Genomic DNA, 17632 nt, shown 5'->3' on the forward strand with positions numbered 1-17632 from the left:
TGGTCAAAACATCTGCAGCCAGTTTCGCAGGCCTTGTTCACAAGCACTTCTCAGTGCTTACTAATTTTTTTTCCTACTTCCAGCTGTCACTGTAATGCTTTTTTGATATGAATCACTGAGGCATTGGCTGTATGGGGAAGATGTGATAAAAAATTCCTCTGGAGTCATCTTGCTTCATGGTTGTCACAAAAATTATGCTGGGCATTTGCTCACTGATAATCGGGTAGCTGCTAAACCTAAGTTTGGAGAGGTACTCATTTCTGTTGATGTGCAAAGTCCTCCGAATAGTGCACTGACAAGTGCCCACACAGACAATTTTGTCTATAATATCCCTTTTAGGGCCCTTCTCACAACTTACCTACTTTGTGAGGTGAGTAGTAAATTGTAGCTTTGGACAATAACATACAGCAGTCAGAGGGGTTAAAGAAAAGAGCCCTTGAACACAAACAGTAACACAGTGTACTAGTGTTTCCTCAAATGGGAGTCTCTAACCTTAGTCCACCTCAAGTCAGTGGTCATTTTTAGCATTGCAGTACAACCTGAATTTCACCTTTTGTGTTTAATGGTGCTCTGTGCAAGAAAACACACACTAAACCAGAGAGGGAGAAGCCCAGTCCATCAGCTTACCTTATTTTATGCCTAGGCCTTAGATTTCAGTGTATAGTCCTGTACTAAAAGCATTTCAGCTGCATCAGACTTTGCTTCTTCCTCCTTGACTGTTGACCATCTGAAGTATTGCAGAGTAGATAATTGTGAGGAGGACTGAAAAAACTCATTGAGTAAATGGGAGAAAGAGAGAGAGAGAGAAGTAGAAAACAGTACCTCTGGACTCCCCTCTTTCACTACTTTGCTGTATCTCCTTGATCACTTAGCACTTTTTCATTCACTGTTTTACCTTCCCCAAGTTACCTATCTGTGTTCATCTGCACTGCTCTGTCTTCCCTCAGCCACTCAGACAAACCTCATCTTGGAAATGTCATCTCCCTCTGCTCCAGCCAGACTTGTCCCTTCCTGAAATGCACATCTCCCCCACACCCCTGACCCGCTCCTTGGGCAGCTTTCAGGGCAGCCATGCCCTGTAGCATCCCACTGAATCTTTTAAACTGTGGGAAGCTGTTCAGCTCCTTTGAATTCAAACAGTCTAGGGAGAAGGTTTTAAATTCATTTGCTAGTCTCAATGCTTCGAGTCAAAATTTGGGAACAGAGACCCAACTAACTACTAGGTGTTACTGTTAGCTTTCTGCTAGACATAAAGGTGAGTATTCCTGAGCAGGGCTGCAGCTTTGCTGCATTCACTGGGGCCTGTTTAATACAATCATTTTTTATTGAGTTAGAAAACTTTAACCTGTTTTTTCAATGTGACACTTCTAGTGCTGAAAAAAAAAAATGAAAACCATAAGCTGATTTTTATTTGCTGTTACACAGGGATGTGTCATCCAACCTTTTGTCCTCTTTTCCTGTGACGGGGCTACATGGTTTAACTCATTTAAAATTAACAGGAAATCATGCCCTACAAAGTTTGATAACATCTGAAAATTTTCCAGAACTCAAGTGAGTATATCATTAAAACTAATAAGCCACATTTGTGTTCATGTGCAATGGAAGGTGTGTCAGTGTGTAACGCATGTTACTTCGTATTGTCAGTCTTTGATCTGCGCCATTAAAACTAAAGCAAATATGATAAAAATGATAGACTTCTTTTATTATGCTCACTTTCAACTGAAGAAACTATGAGGGTTTTGAAATATTAACCCCAATACTTGCTTAGTACGAGCCACATCTGCTTCCTGGTGATATGTTTCAAAAGCTGTTAAAACAATATCGCTGGCAGCTTAGTGATATGTCCTTCTTCTACAGGACTGCGCTCACAGAACTCCCATTATACATAATGAGAGCACAGCAAATACAAGGGAAGAAAATACTGCTGAAAGACCAAAAGATTTTACCTCTTATGTTTGAACATGATTTTTCTGTAATCTTTTGATTAAGATTCAGATAATATTTTCCCAGTATTACTAACACACTTTGATACTAATAATTTCTGTGGGTCCTCTGTGATACAGGAAGGAAGTGTCCTCTAAAGATCATTTGCAGCTCTTCCAGTCACTGGATGACCATGGCCTGTATGGAGCTTGAACCTTTGACCTTGGCATTATTAGCACAATGCTACAACCAACTAAACTAATTTCAGGGTCACAACAAAGAGCGTTTTGTCTCTGACTTCAGGGTATTTGGGAGTTTCCCCTAACTCTCCTTTCATTTTTATATTTTCATTAGAAGATGCCAAGAGTGCAGCATATACTTTATCATGTTTTACTGTAAAAAGTTTGGTATCACAAAATATGAAACAGCTAAACAGTGTGCATATATTTAGAAAATCACAGAGTGGTAGAGGTTGCAAGGGACCTTTGAGGCTGTCTTGTCTAACCACCGGCTCAGGCAGGGGCACCTGGAGCCCTTTGCCCAGGAGCACACCCAGAGAGCTTTTGAGTATCTCCAAAGATGGAGAGAGAGCCCATCCTTATGTTTTCGCTGGATTTGCCTTTTGCACTGGAAAAGGCCCATGAGTCCGAGCAGGCAGACAGCTCCAGATGTGAGCATTAATGGAAAGGACTGGAGTGTTTGGAGTTCTCAGTAAGGGAATGATGAATAGAAGTGTGCAGCTGATTAAGGTTCTGTGTACAGCACTGGCACGATCCACCCTAGAACACTTCTGTGATGGCATGTTAACACAAACTGAGATAAGAGCTGCAAAAAATAGTTCCAAGGTCAGGGAACAATGCCTTAAAGGTCTTAATAAATCCAAAAATGGTAGTTTGTCACAGGGAAAATTAGGCAGTGACTTCATCATGTGCATGAAACTATAATATTAACATGCAAAGTACTAGAAGCCTTAAACCTCTTTTACATTACAGATCTTGAGATATGTCTCAGAGGCCAAGAAGCAAGTACATAAAAATCATGGTTGGTTGAAACTGAACTTATGCCATGCTTTTTCTTCTCTCATTGGCTTTGCCCAAATGCTGAGGCAGGTGACAATTCTAAAATAATCGAAATTTCTTTAAAAGAATGTAAACACAAGAAAAGTAATTGCTCCAACCTGGCAAATATATAAGGATGCATATACCTTGACCTAGAGGCATAAGAGGTGCTGCAGTAGTCCTAGAATAGTCCATTATTCAACTGAATTATATGTAACTAAGATTTTTTTAAATTCTTTTCTCAAAATTATACTCTATATGAATTTCCCTTCAGCAAAATTGTGTACATTACTCACGTGAAAGTACAGTGTATTTCATCTGAGCAAATTGTTAACAAGGATTTGTCAAACTAACTTAATTCTTTTTAAAAATGTATGATATCTAGAGTTAACTAACATCCATAAGAACAAATTATACCCAGTCAGGAGAGACTAGGGTAAAATCCTGACCTACAATCTGCTTGACTTTTACCATAAATCAAAATGAGGTCAAGATTTCACACAGGATCACTGCACAGAAAATGCACAAAAGCACCAAACTTAAACAGAGATCTGAAACAAAATGGAATTTCACCATTTGCAATTGTTGTAACTAGCCAGTGGTGACATTAAAGATGAATTCCTGTGTAAAAATTTCCTACTCATCTAAATTTATCAAAACAGACACATCAAAGAGCTGAGCATCCCCTTCCCCATCATCAGCAATAGCACTAGTACACTCTGCAGAGCTGAGCCCAGCCTATTGCAGCAAGCCTTGAGGAGGCAAAGTCAGGCTACTAGCCACTCCTTCCTTCTTTATCTGATGCTTTGATTCAGTGCTGAAAAGAGCTCAGTGCTTTGCTCCATTCATCATAACTGTGCCTTCCTGTTCACCATTAACGCCACACCTTTGTGAGGGAGAAAACGACCTTGTGTTCTCTGCTGCTTAATCTAAAAACAGAAAAAAAAGAGGCATTCCTTGCTAGAGGAAAAAAAATTATCAAGGATACAGATATCATTAGTAAGATAAGGAGTATATAAAAATAAAGTTAGGCAGTGTTTCTAAGAGTTTAATTTGACAAAGTCCAAATCTAATCACCCACATCAAATAAGCACCAGCCATAAAAAGGACTGCCTCCAGCACTGTACACCTGAAAGTTCCTTCTTTTTTCTTTTCTTTTTATTTTTTGTGTTAAATGTAGCTTTTGTGAGAAAAAAAAACAACTCCTCTGTCACCAAGAAGATCTCATACTTATTTCCCTGCTTTGCAAAGTATGTTCTGTCCTCTGTGGTCTGGGTTGCAGCCATTGTGTGCAGTTGCACTTTGTGCACGGATTAAGCAGCATTTGCTAATTTAAGGATTATGTGTGTATCCTAATAACACAGGCTGGAGGGAAAACAAACACAAACTGTCCAGATTCAAGAATGGATCCTAGAAATACCTACAGAGAGGATAAGAAATGGGAGTCTTGCTCTTTAAATATCATTAAAAAGCCATGAATATTTTTGGCTTCATCATGAAAGTAGTGGACCAGTACAATGTGGGAAGTCCACATTTCTAGTATATGACAGGCCAGCAGGCTGGGAGGAGCACAAGATCTGGAAATTTGTCATAGAGCCATTTTAATAATCAGAGAATAGAATACACTTCTGTCATTCTCTTATACCTAAAATATCCACTAACTCTTCATTCCCCCAGCTGTGTCAATGTCCTTCCAAAGGTCTGAAGCCACAAGTTGCAGGGATCGCCTCACAGAACTGTCAGTGTTACTTTTGATAATTGTTTTTGTTGTTCAAAAAAAAAAAGGGAATTTCTGTTTGGTGATTGGGATTGTTTTTATCCCAGATGATAAGCTATGGGTTAGTCTAGTAATCAATGGGTTTAATACTAGTTTAAGAAGGTCTTGTGGGAAATGTGTTCAAAAATGTTTAATCGAGGTAATCTCCTTATGTTAAAGGATGGCATGCAGATGAATGCATTAGAAATTAAATATTTAAATCTGCTGGCCTGAGGTTGCTTGACAGTTGGATCTTGGTTATCTTGAACTTTTACTGAGTACCCTAAAAATTTTGTATTGGGTACAAGAGTACAGATTATTGTGGTTAATTTCCAAAAGAAATGTAAGAATATGTAAGAAATGTATAGAACCTAAATGCCCCCAAATGTGCTAATTTAAAAAATCACTTTAGAACTTAAGATTCTGTTTGTTCCCCTTTGTACCAAGCTTTTGGCTAGTGCACAAGTCTAAGTCCTGTTGGCACTGGGCCTGATTCAGCTTGATTTCTCTGCAGATTTCCCAGGGGGTTAGAGGTTGCTTATTACACTCATTATGTTAATTTACATGATTAACATGTTGAAAGTAATCTGATAGCAGGATCTAGTTCTACTTTATTCCTTTTAAGTTAATTCAGAATAACTTCTAATCACCTCTTTATCTTTGAACTTTTTTGGTATATTGGGCTTTGGGAATTAAGGTGAGTTGTTAGGTTTTTCTGTGTGCTGTTGGTGAGGTGTGCAAATTAAATAGCTTTGCTTCCAAAGCATAAAATATATCTATGGAATAGAAGTAGTCTATAGAACTCAGAAAGTAGTTCTTCCATGCTCCCCCAGAATTTGCACATCCGCAAAGGAATAAAATTCACAGTGTAGCAGAAATGTGCACTTTTCTGACAACAGGAGCCTTCATAATCGTTGGAACTCACTGACATGTCTCAGTGTTGGGAATAAAAATGATCTTAAAAGAATTAAGAATGAGTATCCTCTTTCCTGCGATGACTGTTCTCCTTTTTAAGATAATTAATAAAGTAAAACCTTTCTCTCAGTGACATTTCACACACAGTGCCTGATTCACTCACCTTTTGGTTTAGAACACTGCTTTCTTGATCTTCTGCACAAGAAACAATCTCCTTTTTGCCATCTTACTGTGAAATGAGTTGAAGGTGGAGAGAGGTGAATAAAGCTTGATTTCCAAAAGATCTCATTCTTCCTGAAGTGGAGGAATTCAGTTTGGGAAGTGTTTGTTTTGGGTTTTTTTTGCCTGATAGGCAGGTTGTGATCTTTGGATGTGCTTTTTTTTTTTTTAAAGAAACCATTCAGAAAGTAACTGTTGGAGAAACTGTTGATTTACACAGTAAAATAATTGAAAATCATAAAAGCAGAAATACAGTTTTGAGTAACATTCACTCAACAGCAAGAAATAGATCTACCACTTTCATGTCTCCTATGAAAACACGTAAGAAAATTTCAGTATGCTTTTTCTAAAATCAGCCTGGAAACCATCCGCATTTCCAATGGAGAATTTATTTATGAATTCTCATTTAGCATTATCGGGACTGATTTTTACTCAGAGATGCTTTTGCTTTCAGTTGTGGATATTTAAACTATTTAGTTTATGTTAACTGTAGAGGAGCAGTACAATCCAGTAGCTCTGGTGCTTAACCACTATCATGATATGCTGCCTTATTCCTCTGCAGGGTCATGGAAATGCCCTATGCCTATCAGTGCTGTGCCTTTGGAGCTTGTGAGAACCACTACAGAATCTCCAGCCAGTGGAACAAAGATGATAATAGCAGCCTTGATGATTTTCATAGAAAGGATGCTGGACTGTTACAAATTCAAGGTAACCATCGTCTGAGGCTTTTAAGTCTACCTGAAGGCTGTGAGCAACCTGTGCTTTTAAATAAATCCAATACTCTTTACAGTCGCAGACGTGGCCTCTCCCTGTCTCTTGCTTAATAATATGTTATTTATGTATTCCTGTGCTTAGCAGGAATATTTTAGGTCTGCCATTCAAAAATCTCACTCACTTATGCACTCATCTTTTCATCCAAATAATAGCTATAATAATGTAGTAAATTAAATCTTCCCTTTATATGTGGGACAGGGTAGTTCAGCTGGTATGTAACTCCATATAAGAGCAGGCCAGCAAAGATGTAGTTTCTTGCCAGCCTCAGAATGGAACACATCCTAGCCTTACCCACAGACTTCAGAATGAGTAATAGCCAAAATATGTGGCTACTTTGGCATATTTTTTCATAGAAACATAGAATCATAGAATATACTGAATTAGAAGGGACCCACAAGGATCATCCAGTTCAACTCCTGACCATGCACAGGACAGCCCCAAGAATTACTCCGTGTGCCTGAGAGCGTTGTCCAAACACTTCTTGATCTCTGACAGGCTTGGCGCTGTGACCACTATCCTTTGGAGCATCTTCCAGGGCAATCACCCTCTGGGTGAAGAACCTTTTCTTGATATCCAACCTAAACCTTGCTCAGCTTCATGTCATTTCCTCAAGTCCTGTCCCTGGTCACGAGAGGAAGAGTTTGGTACCTGCGCCTCTGCCTCCCCTTGTGAGGATGTTGAAGACACAATGAGGTCTCCCCTCAGTCTCCTCTTCTTCAGGCTGAACAGACCAAGTGACCTCATGTCCTCATACGGCTTCCCCTCAAGGTCCTTCACCATCCTCGTGGCCCTCCTTTGGAAGCTCTCTAATATCTTTAGCTTTATATCTTTCTTTTTATTGTGGCACCCAAACCTGCCCCCAGCACCTGAGGTGAGGCTGCCCCAGTGCAGACCAGAGCAGAGCAGGACAATCCTCTCCCTGGCCCTGTTGGTGATGCTGTGCCTGATGTCCCCCAGGACAGGGATGGCCCTCCTGGATGCAGGGCCCTGCTGACCTCTGTTCAATTTGCCATGGACCATGACACCCCTGTCCCTTTCTGCAGGGCTGCTCTCCAGCCTCTTGTTCCCCAGTCTATGCACATAACCAGCGTTGCCAGAGAGAGCATTTGTTCTGCAGGACACGAGATTACTGCATTTTTCTTCCCCTTCAGCACTAAGCCTGTTACCGGATCTGTTATGTAGGGGCACACACATATTTACACCACCCTGCTGCTTTCTGTGCTATCTCTGCCCCTGCAAACCAGTAGGTCTCAGAGTTCAGCAAGAATAGAGCCAAGAATATGTGCTCATGATGACAAAAGAAACACAGAACACTTGATTAATTCTTAGTAGTATGGCACAACAGCAGAATTCATATTTTAAATTCCTTCCTAAGCAGTCATCACACTGCAAATTAGGCCATATAGAATGTACCTGTATGTGATTATTTTCACAGAAGTAAAGATGCCAAATTTTAAAATAATCCTGAGTACATTAATTCAAAACCAAGTCAGCATATGTCTGCTTCTGCTCATGGTTCAGCAGGGAAAGAGAAAACACCAGACCTTAAATACCACAGGCATTTTTGCAACTTTTACTAAAAAAATATTTTCCTGAAAATTGCAGTAAGAATTCTGGGTTTTTCTCTCCCCAATAGATGAACGTGATTTTGAGGACTTTTTTCTTGACTTTGAAGAAGATTTGAAATCTCATCATTCTGTGCAATGCTCACCTTCTCCAGGTATGAAACTGCCAGACAGATAGGAATTCAAGGACAGTGTTGGTAGATATTCAAGATGCAGAACAAATTGTGAATCAGATACTAGGACAGCGACATGATGTGCAGTAATTTGATGAGTTTAATACAAATACATTGCACTATAATATAGTTTTGCATTGAATTTTGCGTCCACAAAACTATTCAGCCACTGTGCGTGTAGCAAGTTTTGCCCAGTCACCAAGCTCTGGGCCCCTTTTCACCAGAATTTATACCCAATCAAGAAAATGAGAGAGGAAAGACTCTTCTACTAAGATACAGATAATAAAGGCAGCAGAATCTTTGCTCTCTCATTCTTTTGCAAAGCTAAAGTAATTCTTATGAACGTCGCAGAGCTATTTTACACGTGAGCAACTTGAACAACACACAGTTTAGGTCTAAGTCTAGGAATAAATACCAAACACTACTGCATTGGTGTGCACAGTCCCTCACAAAGGACACCCAGCAATGTTACTGTCTTCGTGGAATGCAGCCAGACATGGTCATAAGTTTTGATTGTTTGATTCAGCAAACGTTTTCACTAGTCATTCTTTCATTGTGAAACTTGAACAAAAAAACCCCAAATGACAGCTTGTACTTCAGCATTCATTTTAAGCCATGATTCTTTTTTGCAACAGTAACTAATAGTAATTTTTTTAAAGTTATATAAAGAGGAATAGAAAAGGCAGGAAGTCAAAGAATAGAGTTATTTGACTGTCACATATTCTCCAATGGCCTAAAGATAAATTCTGAGTTCATTAAAACATTGTTGTCTTCAAGGTAAGTCATCACCAGACCTGAGAGAAATTTTAGCTTGGATTTTTCAAATAGCATCTTAGAAAAACTTGCAAACTGACACAATAGATCCTTATGCTTACTTAATGGCAACAGCCGTAGTTATAGGGAGGTCATTTCAGCTGCAGGGTTTACATCTTCATGGAAAAGCCCAGGCCACTGTTAGGGGCTTGCCTAGCTGGCTCATGCCAAGACACATAATGTTTCTCTGACTGCAGAGCATTCACCTTCAACTGCACAGCATATGCACCTCAGTATATAGAAAATACTTCAAGTATTCAGCAAGCTTCAGTCATAATGATCTGGCTTCAGACACAGGAGATCCAAAAAGGCAGCACTCCCAAATGCAAAGAGAGACACAATTTTCTTGGACTGTGTAATGATGTGGTATAAGGTAGCCAAAGTACATCTGTCCGTATCCATTACATCACCAGGGCTCATTAGGAACCTGTTTTAATTTAGTCAGAGGTAACACTTTCAGCTTTTTTCACACACTGTCAAATATCACAGCATTTCTTGAAACTACAAGAGTTGACATTCACATTGCAGTAGTACTACCAGGCACAAAAACAAACCCACAGACTACTTGTGATGAAGGATAAAGACTCATGTGTATCACTAATGCAATGTGCATCACACATTTAGCAGCATGTTATCAAGGTCTCAGATTACTCCAGAGAAAGAGCAAATTTCCAGCTCCCTTTTTATACTAAAATTCACTCTTTGGTTGTGCTGAGAATCTGCAAGAAGCATGAACTTTAGTGTCTTAGAAAGCACAAGGGTTTTTTTGTTTACATGGGCTTCCCTTACCCTTTTTATTTTGGCATTTCAGGTCCCTTCAAACCATGTGACCATCTGTTTGGGAGCTGGCTGATCAGAATTGGAGTGTGGACCATAGTGGGTTTGACCTTTATTTGCAATGCACTGGTGTCTGCTACAGTTTTCAGATCTCCGTTGTATATGTCCTCCATAAAACTTTTGATTGGTTTAATGGCAATTGTAAATGCCCTGATGGGCCTGGCCAGTGGAGTACTGGCTAGCGTGGATGCATCCACTTTTGGTAGCTTTGCTCAGTACGGAGCAGAATGGGAAAGTGGAATTGGTTGCCAAATAACTGGCCTTCTCTCCATTTTTGCTTCAGAGGCTTCCATATTCCTTCTTACCCTAGCTGCACTCGAACGTGCATTCTCTGCAAAGCATGCTACAAAGTTTGAAACAAAATCCTCCACTGCTAGCATAAAAATGGCCATTTCCTTTTGCTTTATGTTGGCACTAATCATTGCAGTGATACCCCTTCTCACTGGAAGTGAGTATGGGGTTTCTCCGCTTTGTTTGCCGCTCCCCTTTGGAGAGTCCGCTGCTATGGGCTACATGGTAGCACTGGTGTTGCTCAACTCCCTTTGCTTTCTGGTAATGACTGTTGCTTATACAAAGCTCTACTGTAGTTTAGAAAAGGGAGAACTAGACAACATTTGGGATTGCTCTATGGTCAAACATATAGCCTTGCTGCTTTTTACTAATTGCATTCTTTATTGCCCTGTGGCCTTCTTATCTTTTTCCTCCTTACTGAACCTCACTTTTATCAGCCCAGAAGTGATTAAGTCAATACTTCTAGTGATTGTCCCACTGCCAGCATGTTTAAACCCACTGCTTTATATACTTTTCAATCCACATTTTAAGGAGGATTTGGGAAGTCTGCGAAAGCAAACTTTGATATGGAGGAGATCAAAACATGCCAGTCTGATCTCTGTGAATTCAGAAGACATAGAAAAACAATCTTGTGACTCAACACAGGCATTGGTAACCTTCACAAGTGCCAGCATATCATATGATATGCCCACCAGCAGTTCCCTAATGCCACCCTCTTATCAAATGACAGAAGGCTGCAATCTTTCGTCAGTCGCATTTGTTCCCTGTCACTAGTTGCAGAAACAGTACAGAAAATACCTCTGTTTACAAAATTTTTAATCCCAAAAGTAAGTGTGAATGTGTGCATACGAGTGTAGAGTACCTCTAAATTATTATGACACACCTCAGAAAACAGACAATGACAAAACTTGTGTCAGGCTGAAAATACAATACTTGAGCCTGCTCAGCCTGCTCCCGAAATGCTGGGATGAAGAGAGGAAATGAGAGCTGCTGAAGTTTGTGCAGTTGTATCAGCTGCTCTCTTTTAAAGTAGCACTACTCAGAAAGGGCATCAGTTGGTCAAGAACAAAAATTGCATATTAAAGTTGTAATATTTTTTCAAAGCATCAGCTGATGTTTTCAGGGGTTGGGTTATTTTTTTCCGGTTTATTGCAATTTGGTTTTAATAATTTTCAGTGTCATGATTGTTTTTTTCTAAGCATCTGTGTATGGCCTTTGTTCAGCAAGGTATCTAAATGGAAGAGTAGTCCTGTTCAAGTCCTAGAGGTTTCTGCAGAATACCCTTTAATGAAGTTCCATTTTTGATAAAGCTGCTGAAATGGTTTAACTGGCACTGGGTTTGGATTTTGGAAGACATCTAACTCGACAAAACATTTTTAATTGTCAATGAAAGCTAAAAAATCAACATGATGCGAAAGAAGTTGATCAAAATCCTGTCAAGCATTTAAAATGTAATTGTAAATGGCAAGGCATTCTCACATGGGTATTTTTCTAATGAGGTTCTGCTCAGTTTGGTCCTGAATTGCTTTCATGCCAGTAGAATTGCTCCCAGAATTACTGATGATAAAATTGGCAGCTGACTTGTTTAAACTGAAGGTGGAAAACACTACATAGAAAGTCATCAATATTAAAAAAATGGCATGCTGAGAACTATTAAAGGACACCAAAGGCACTCAGACAGAAACTCAGTTAATTTAAGGTAATTTGTCTAGGAACAAAAACTGTAATCCTGCTCATGGCATGATCTCTGTCTCATGAAATAGTGATTCTAGGAAGCTGCTAGTTCTTAGTTGAAGGTTTAGAGCTCACCATGTCCTTTTGGATAAGGATAGCCAATATCCTTAGCCAAGGGAATATCAAGTAGGAGTGAAGAGGTTGTGTGATCTGTGTTCTTAGCATTGATGCAAGCACTCCCGGGATGTTTCAAACACTTATTGCATTCACATGTAAAGAACATTGTGAAATTGGAAAGGATGTGAATATCATAATTTATAAGAACTTAAGAAGTAAGTGATTTTATCACAGTTTATAAGTAGCTGCTTCTGGGATACAGAAGTTTGAAGGCAGAGGACTACTCACCTGAGAGGAGAAGAATCTGGTATACTTAACTGGAAATTCACATTAGGTATATGCAGCATAGAAATAAAGGTGAAAATTGTTGATAGAGGTGGTCATTAGCTAGTGAAATTACTGTCGCCAAAAATCTCTAAATTCATATTGGATGTATTGGCAAAAAGATACTGGAGCAGCTGTTGAAATTCAGGGACTTCTGATGGCTTTAGTTTAGGAAAAGGTTTGATTAGGTTAACAGAGTTCTCTGGCTTTAAATCTGTTAATACTTTGCTGAATCAAGGCACATATGTTTACACATCAGAAACATCCTAGTTAGAAAGAAGAGACTTCAGTCCTTGCCAAGTCTACTGTTAAAATATCTCAGACAACAGACACACCTAGAATATAATTCTTTTACCTCATCCAAGCCATCAGGGGATATCCCAGTATTCTTTTCTCAGAGGTGGCAGCTTTTGCTTAAGTAAGCTGATAATTTGAGACAGAAAAATGCACAAATTTACCTATTTTTGTTGTTGTTCAAAAGAGCTCCCTGAGGAGTAACATTTAATAGCCCAGTATTCACTGCTCAGTTAATGGCCACTCAGCCCCCAGGTGAATGAGACTAATTTTTTTAACATTAGGAAGGTTAGGCTGGGCCCAGCAATTAAGGTAATCTGTTACAGATGATCTCTGTTGTTCATCTGTTCCTGTATATAAAACTTCCTGGGACTCCAAGGATGGATTTTCACAATGAAGAATTTGCTGCCAACAGTGCATATGCCTTAATTTTCTTGTCCATTCACACTGGCATATTTTTAGTTTTGCAGTTACAGATGGCATCAGTTGACTTTGGCTGACATGTTCATCCTTCAGGGAAAAAAAATGAACCAATTCTGAAATTATGTATGATAAAGTCAGCTGGTACTTATCTTAATCCTTTATCTGTTGTGGCTTTTGAAGCAGTGCAGCACACAGCTGCAGAAATGATGCCTGAAACCACTTTGGATTAAACAGAGGATCAGTCAACCATTGCACAATACCTATTACCATGTTTACTTAGCTTTAATTTAACTGGGGTCCATCTGTGCTGCTCTGCTTAATGTCACTGAGGTTCCTTTCAGCTTGCTATATTTAAGAAGTTTGTAAAGAAATTTGAGAAGCAAAATAATGTTATAATTCTGAAGGCTAGTTAAAAAAAGCTTCTTTTATCAGAATTTTTTTAGCTTGCAGAAGGTCCTAAAGGCTTTGTGACTTATTTTTATAAGCATGTTTGAAATATTTTGATCAGATATTTTTAACTTGAAATTGTTAAAATTCATTTAACAGATTTTTAAAGTAAAATGTGTAAATATAGAACTGTATTTATTATTACAGTGAAGTGCAACTACAGTAAAGGACATGAGATTAAGCCCTGTACAGTTTCATATTGATATTTGCTATATTTTCTGCTCATATATGTTACTAGATTCATTATCTGTAAATAATATAATGTAAATGTGTAGTGATTGTAAATAGGTGACATGCTTTCTTTTCTATCAGTGTTCTGAACATATGTAAGTTGTAATAAAATGTGACTACCCAGTAAAGAGCATTTAATCACAACCTAACACCTCACAAAATGGTGTGCTTTCTCAATTAATCCTTTCCAATTATTGCAGTACTTACACAAACTTCCCTAAGTGTCTGAAATTCTTGACAAAATGTAAGTTACAAGTTGTGTGCCATAAAAAGAAAAAAAAAGAAAAATAATATTAGTGTTTCATTTCAACACAGACTAAATCTTTTACCAGAACTTCACTTGCAGACCCTTATGAGGAGATCCACGCTGCTGTGCCTCGCTGATGACCTCTCACAATTGCCACAGGTGACACCAGCACCTCCAGCTGTGTGACAAGGGTGTGCATCAGATCAGGCACAAGTTACCCACAACCTGCAGACCATACACAAGAGAGGTGCAATTCAGTTGCACTTCTAATACTGCTGCTTCTAATAAGACAGTGAATTCTCCCACATCATTCCTTATTTTCTCTCCAACCCCTAATGTGGCAGGTGAAGCTGATGAGGGGATAACCAAACAGCTGGCACAGCTCATCCGGTGTGTGACAGTGGGACAGCAGCACCATCAGGTATGAAACGGATGCAGGTGCTGTGGGCAAATGAAAGGTGGGGCTTAAAAGAGATTTCTCAGGCGGGACCAGAACTTCCAGTTCAGCTGAATTAAAGGCAGGCAGGAGCTAAGCACAGCTTGTTGTTTTGTAGGCAACAAGGACAGGTGAAACAGTGCATGCATTCTTGTTAAGACAGACTGCAGCAGGGAACAGTTACGCCTGCTTGGTTTTTTGGAGATGGTGATTGTAGGTCAGAGGTATGAAGTACTTGAAAGAAAGAAGTAAAATACCAATGAAGCAAAAACTCTCAGAAAGCAATTGTTTAGTCAGGAATTCATATGGCAAGTAATGAATAACAAAGATTTTTTAAAAAGAAAGTAGAATTATCCTGTATTTAAATGGATTTTAGAGTAGCATGCAGGTTCTCAGGATAGATGAGGCTACTTTGGGGAAGGTCATTTCAGCCAGAAGGGCCTGTGCACAAGGAATTTGTTGGGTGAGTTTTACAATAGTCTTATTGGGAGAGGACAGGACCAGCAGAGAATGGGAATAAGAAAGTCATTAATTATCTTTAGGAGCAAAAACCAGAAGTATGTCAAAGAGCATAGGGGAATGCATAACTCAGGGAGGACAGAGGCCTTCAGGAGACAGGATGCAAATGGGTGGGATTTTATGAGACATTAATGAATATTTATGAGATATTAAGAGGCATGATGGAGTTTTGTGAAGAATGGGGAGCTCAGAGTGAACACAAAAAGGTGGAAGTGTTGTGATGGCTAAGGACATTGAAATAGTGAGAAAACAAGCAAGTAAAGATAATTTCACATGCATGTGTGCACTAGAAAGTGTAAACAATATTAGAGCCAGGAACCATAAGGAAGAAGAATGAAATTGCATTATTTTAGGAGGAAGATAGCACAACTTGAGTAATGAAGGGAAAAAGAATACCTGCAAAGGAGGAGTGAGCTGGTTGGTGAAAGCCTCAATGCAGAAGGGAAAAACAGGCACCAAGGTTATACACCTTGAAATGTGGAAGAAAGGCTTTTATTAATTATGTACCAAATAGTGAGCAGTAGTGCCTGAGGTCACAACATCAGTGTTCTGAGCAATGTGCTAGCACACGTGTACAGGGAACTTCTCTCTGGAAGCACTCGTCCACAGACCTGTAGTGTTCCCTGCAGTAACAACTGAAGGAGAGTTTATTGCAGGCTTGTGCAACGGGGTGTTTAGGGAGGCCAGACAGCATGCCTCTACTCAGGCTCACTAGGTACATTACTGAGTTTTATTTGGGAACTCAGTCCTCAGAGAGGTTGTAGATGGCAAGAAAAAAGAGCTAGTCGGAGATACAGTGAAAGCCATGAAGAAGAAGGGATCGCCTGTGAAATAATGGATGGGGATAAAGGCCAAGCCTCAGCAGACACTAGCAGAGAAGCACAGAGAATGACACCATAAAAGCCGTGCTGTACCAGATGGGCATGCAGCTTCAGTCTCTGCCCCCAAAAGAGGGGAGAATATCCCTGACTAATCTGGTGATCGTAATTGATCTCAAATGGAGACCAGCCACTTGTGCAGTCCTTGCTGTCGCTGCTGCTCCATATTTGCTTCCTCTCTCTGTGGCCTACATGTGCTAGACAGTAGTAGTGACCCATATATACTAGACAGCAAGAAAGCTGCCACCAGGTAAAGTACCAAACTATTTCCTATCCAAATCATCTGTAACAGGAATTTCAGCTTATCAGGGGCACCACTTTTTTCCTCTGACTGTTGTGTAAAACTGTAATAAAAATATCATAATCAGACATTTTTCTGTTGTAGTTTAGGTTGCTATATGAAAGGTAAGATGCTGAAAATTTCATTGATCGATCATTTAAGAAGGGCTCAAATAATTTAAAATGTAGCGAAAGTAATGTTTTCCTTAGGAAAACACTGGAAGACAAGGGAGTGGAGACAAAAGAGTAAAAACATGGATACAAAAGAAGCTAACAATATAAAAAACAGAAGTAGGATAGCAACAGCAGCAGCAACAGTGTAAGAAAATTCTTTCCAGATCCATGAAGCAGAGTAATTGTGCAGATGCTCAGGTGCTGCAGAAGACAGCTCTCAAACTCCAGGAAAGCTGTACTGCTTCCACCAGCAAGGGAGGGACCAGGATCTCCACCAGCCATAATAAGCACCTCATGTTCTCTTTCATTAACATGTGCCAAACAAGGGATAAGTCTGTCCTTCTGTGACGATGTTATTGTGAAAAATAATGTGAAGCCAAGCTTAGAAAACTGATTGAACGCTTTATATGTCTTTGCTTGAACAGAATCCCAGCTACATGTGATTAGAAATTTTATAAGGAAAATGCAAATTTTCCCATGCTAACATATAAAGCAGAAGAGATTCCATGTGTTACACCTAACCCTGGCAAGTATACTGGAAAGAAAAGGCAGTATCAACATTAGGAACATCTTGTTCATATAATGAGAATCACAGATTTGTGCTCCAGTGACTCTGGAGACATAGGAAACATGAGTATGTTCTCTCCATAAAAAAAAAAATTTTGTTGTGGCATTTTTAAAATTATCTAAAGATCCAATCTCAGTCATAAGAAAAAACAAACATGAAGAATATTCCTCTTGAGAGCTGGCCCATAGCCAGGATTTCTAAAAATCTTAGCCACAAAGAGTCCACTTAAAATCCCTATTTAATTTTTTCACAGGTGGCAACGTGTCACCTTTACTTCCACTTGTCAAGTAAAAACTATGCTTTGTTTACAAGAGGAAAACTGTCCATCTGTGAATCTAAATACTTCCATTAAGTTTTATGCATGCACATACCAGAGTCTTCTGCACGCAGCCTTGAAGGTCTCAGGACTCCAAAACTAATTCTTGAAGGACGTTTTCAAACATCTCCTTCTGCATCTGGTGTCATTCTCTACATGCAATCACTGTTTTGACAGGTGTCTGCAGTTATTAATTCAGTTCCATACATAGCAGCAGCTTCTCAGGACTATCTATAGAGGTCACTGCAGTTATTCTCAGCATTTCCCATTCATGAGCTAACCTATTCCTGGAGGAAGGACCTCTCTCGGCCTTCTAAGAAAAAAGTAATAGGGGAGATTGTTCTACTCAAAACAGGTGTTTCATCTCTCATAGGAACTACC

At 39.4% G+C, this 17632-nt stretch overlaps 1 protein-coding gene across 1 annotated transcript in view; it reads left to right on the plus strand.

The window, feature by feature from the left end:
• LGR5 (leucine rich repeat containing G protein-coupled receptor 5) overlaps positions 1-13995 on the plus strand; it is a 92237-nt gene extending 78242 nt beyond the window's left edge. Inside the window, exons 15-18 of the mRNA XM_038154784.1 lie at positions 1426-1551; positions 6434-6579; positions 8282-8365; positions 10008-13995. Of these exons, the coding sequence (XP_038010712.1) occupies positions 1426-1551; positions 6434-6579; positions 8282-8365; positions 10008-11098 (1447 nt within the window). The 3' untranslated portion in view covers positions 11099-13995. The remainder of the gene's footprint in view (positions 1-1425; positions 1552-6433; positions 6580-8281; positions 8366-10007) is intronic.
• Positions 13996-17632: the final 3637 nt, after the last annotated feature.

This window comes from Motacilla alba, chromosome 1A (assembly GCF_015832195.1).
Source record: "Motacilla alba alba isolate MOTALB_02 chromosome 1A, Motacilla_alba_V1.0_pri, whole genome shotgun sequence".
Classification (NCBI taxonomy): Eukaryota; Metazoa; Chordata; class Aves; order Passeriformes; family Motacillidae; genus Motacilla; species Motacilla alba.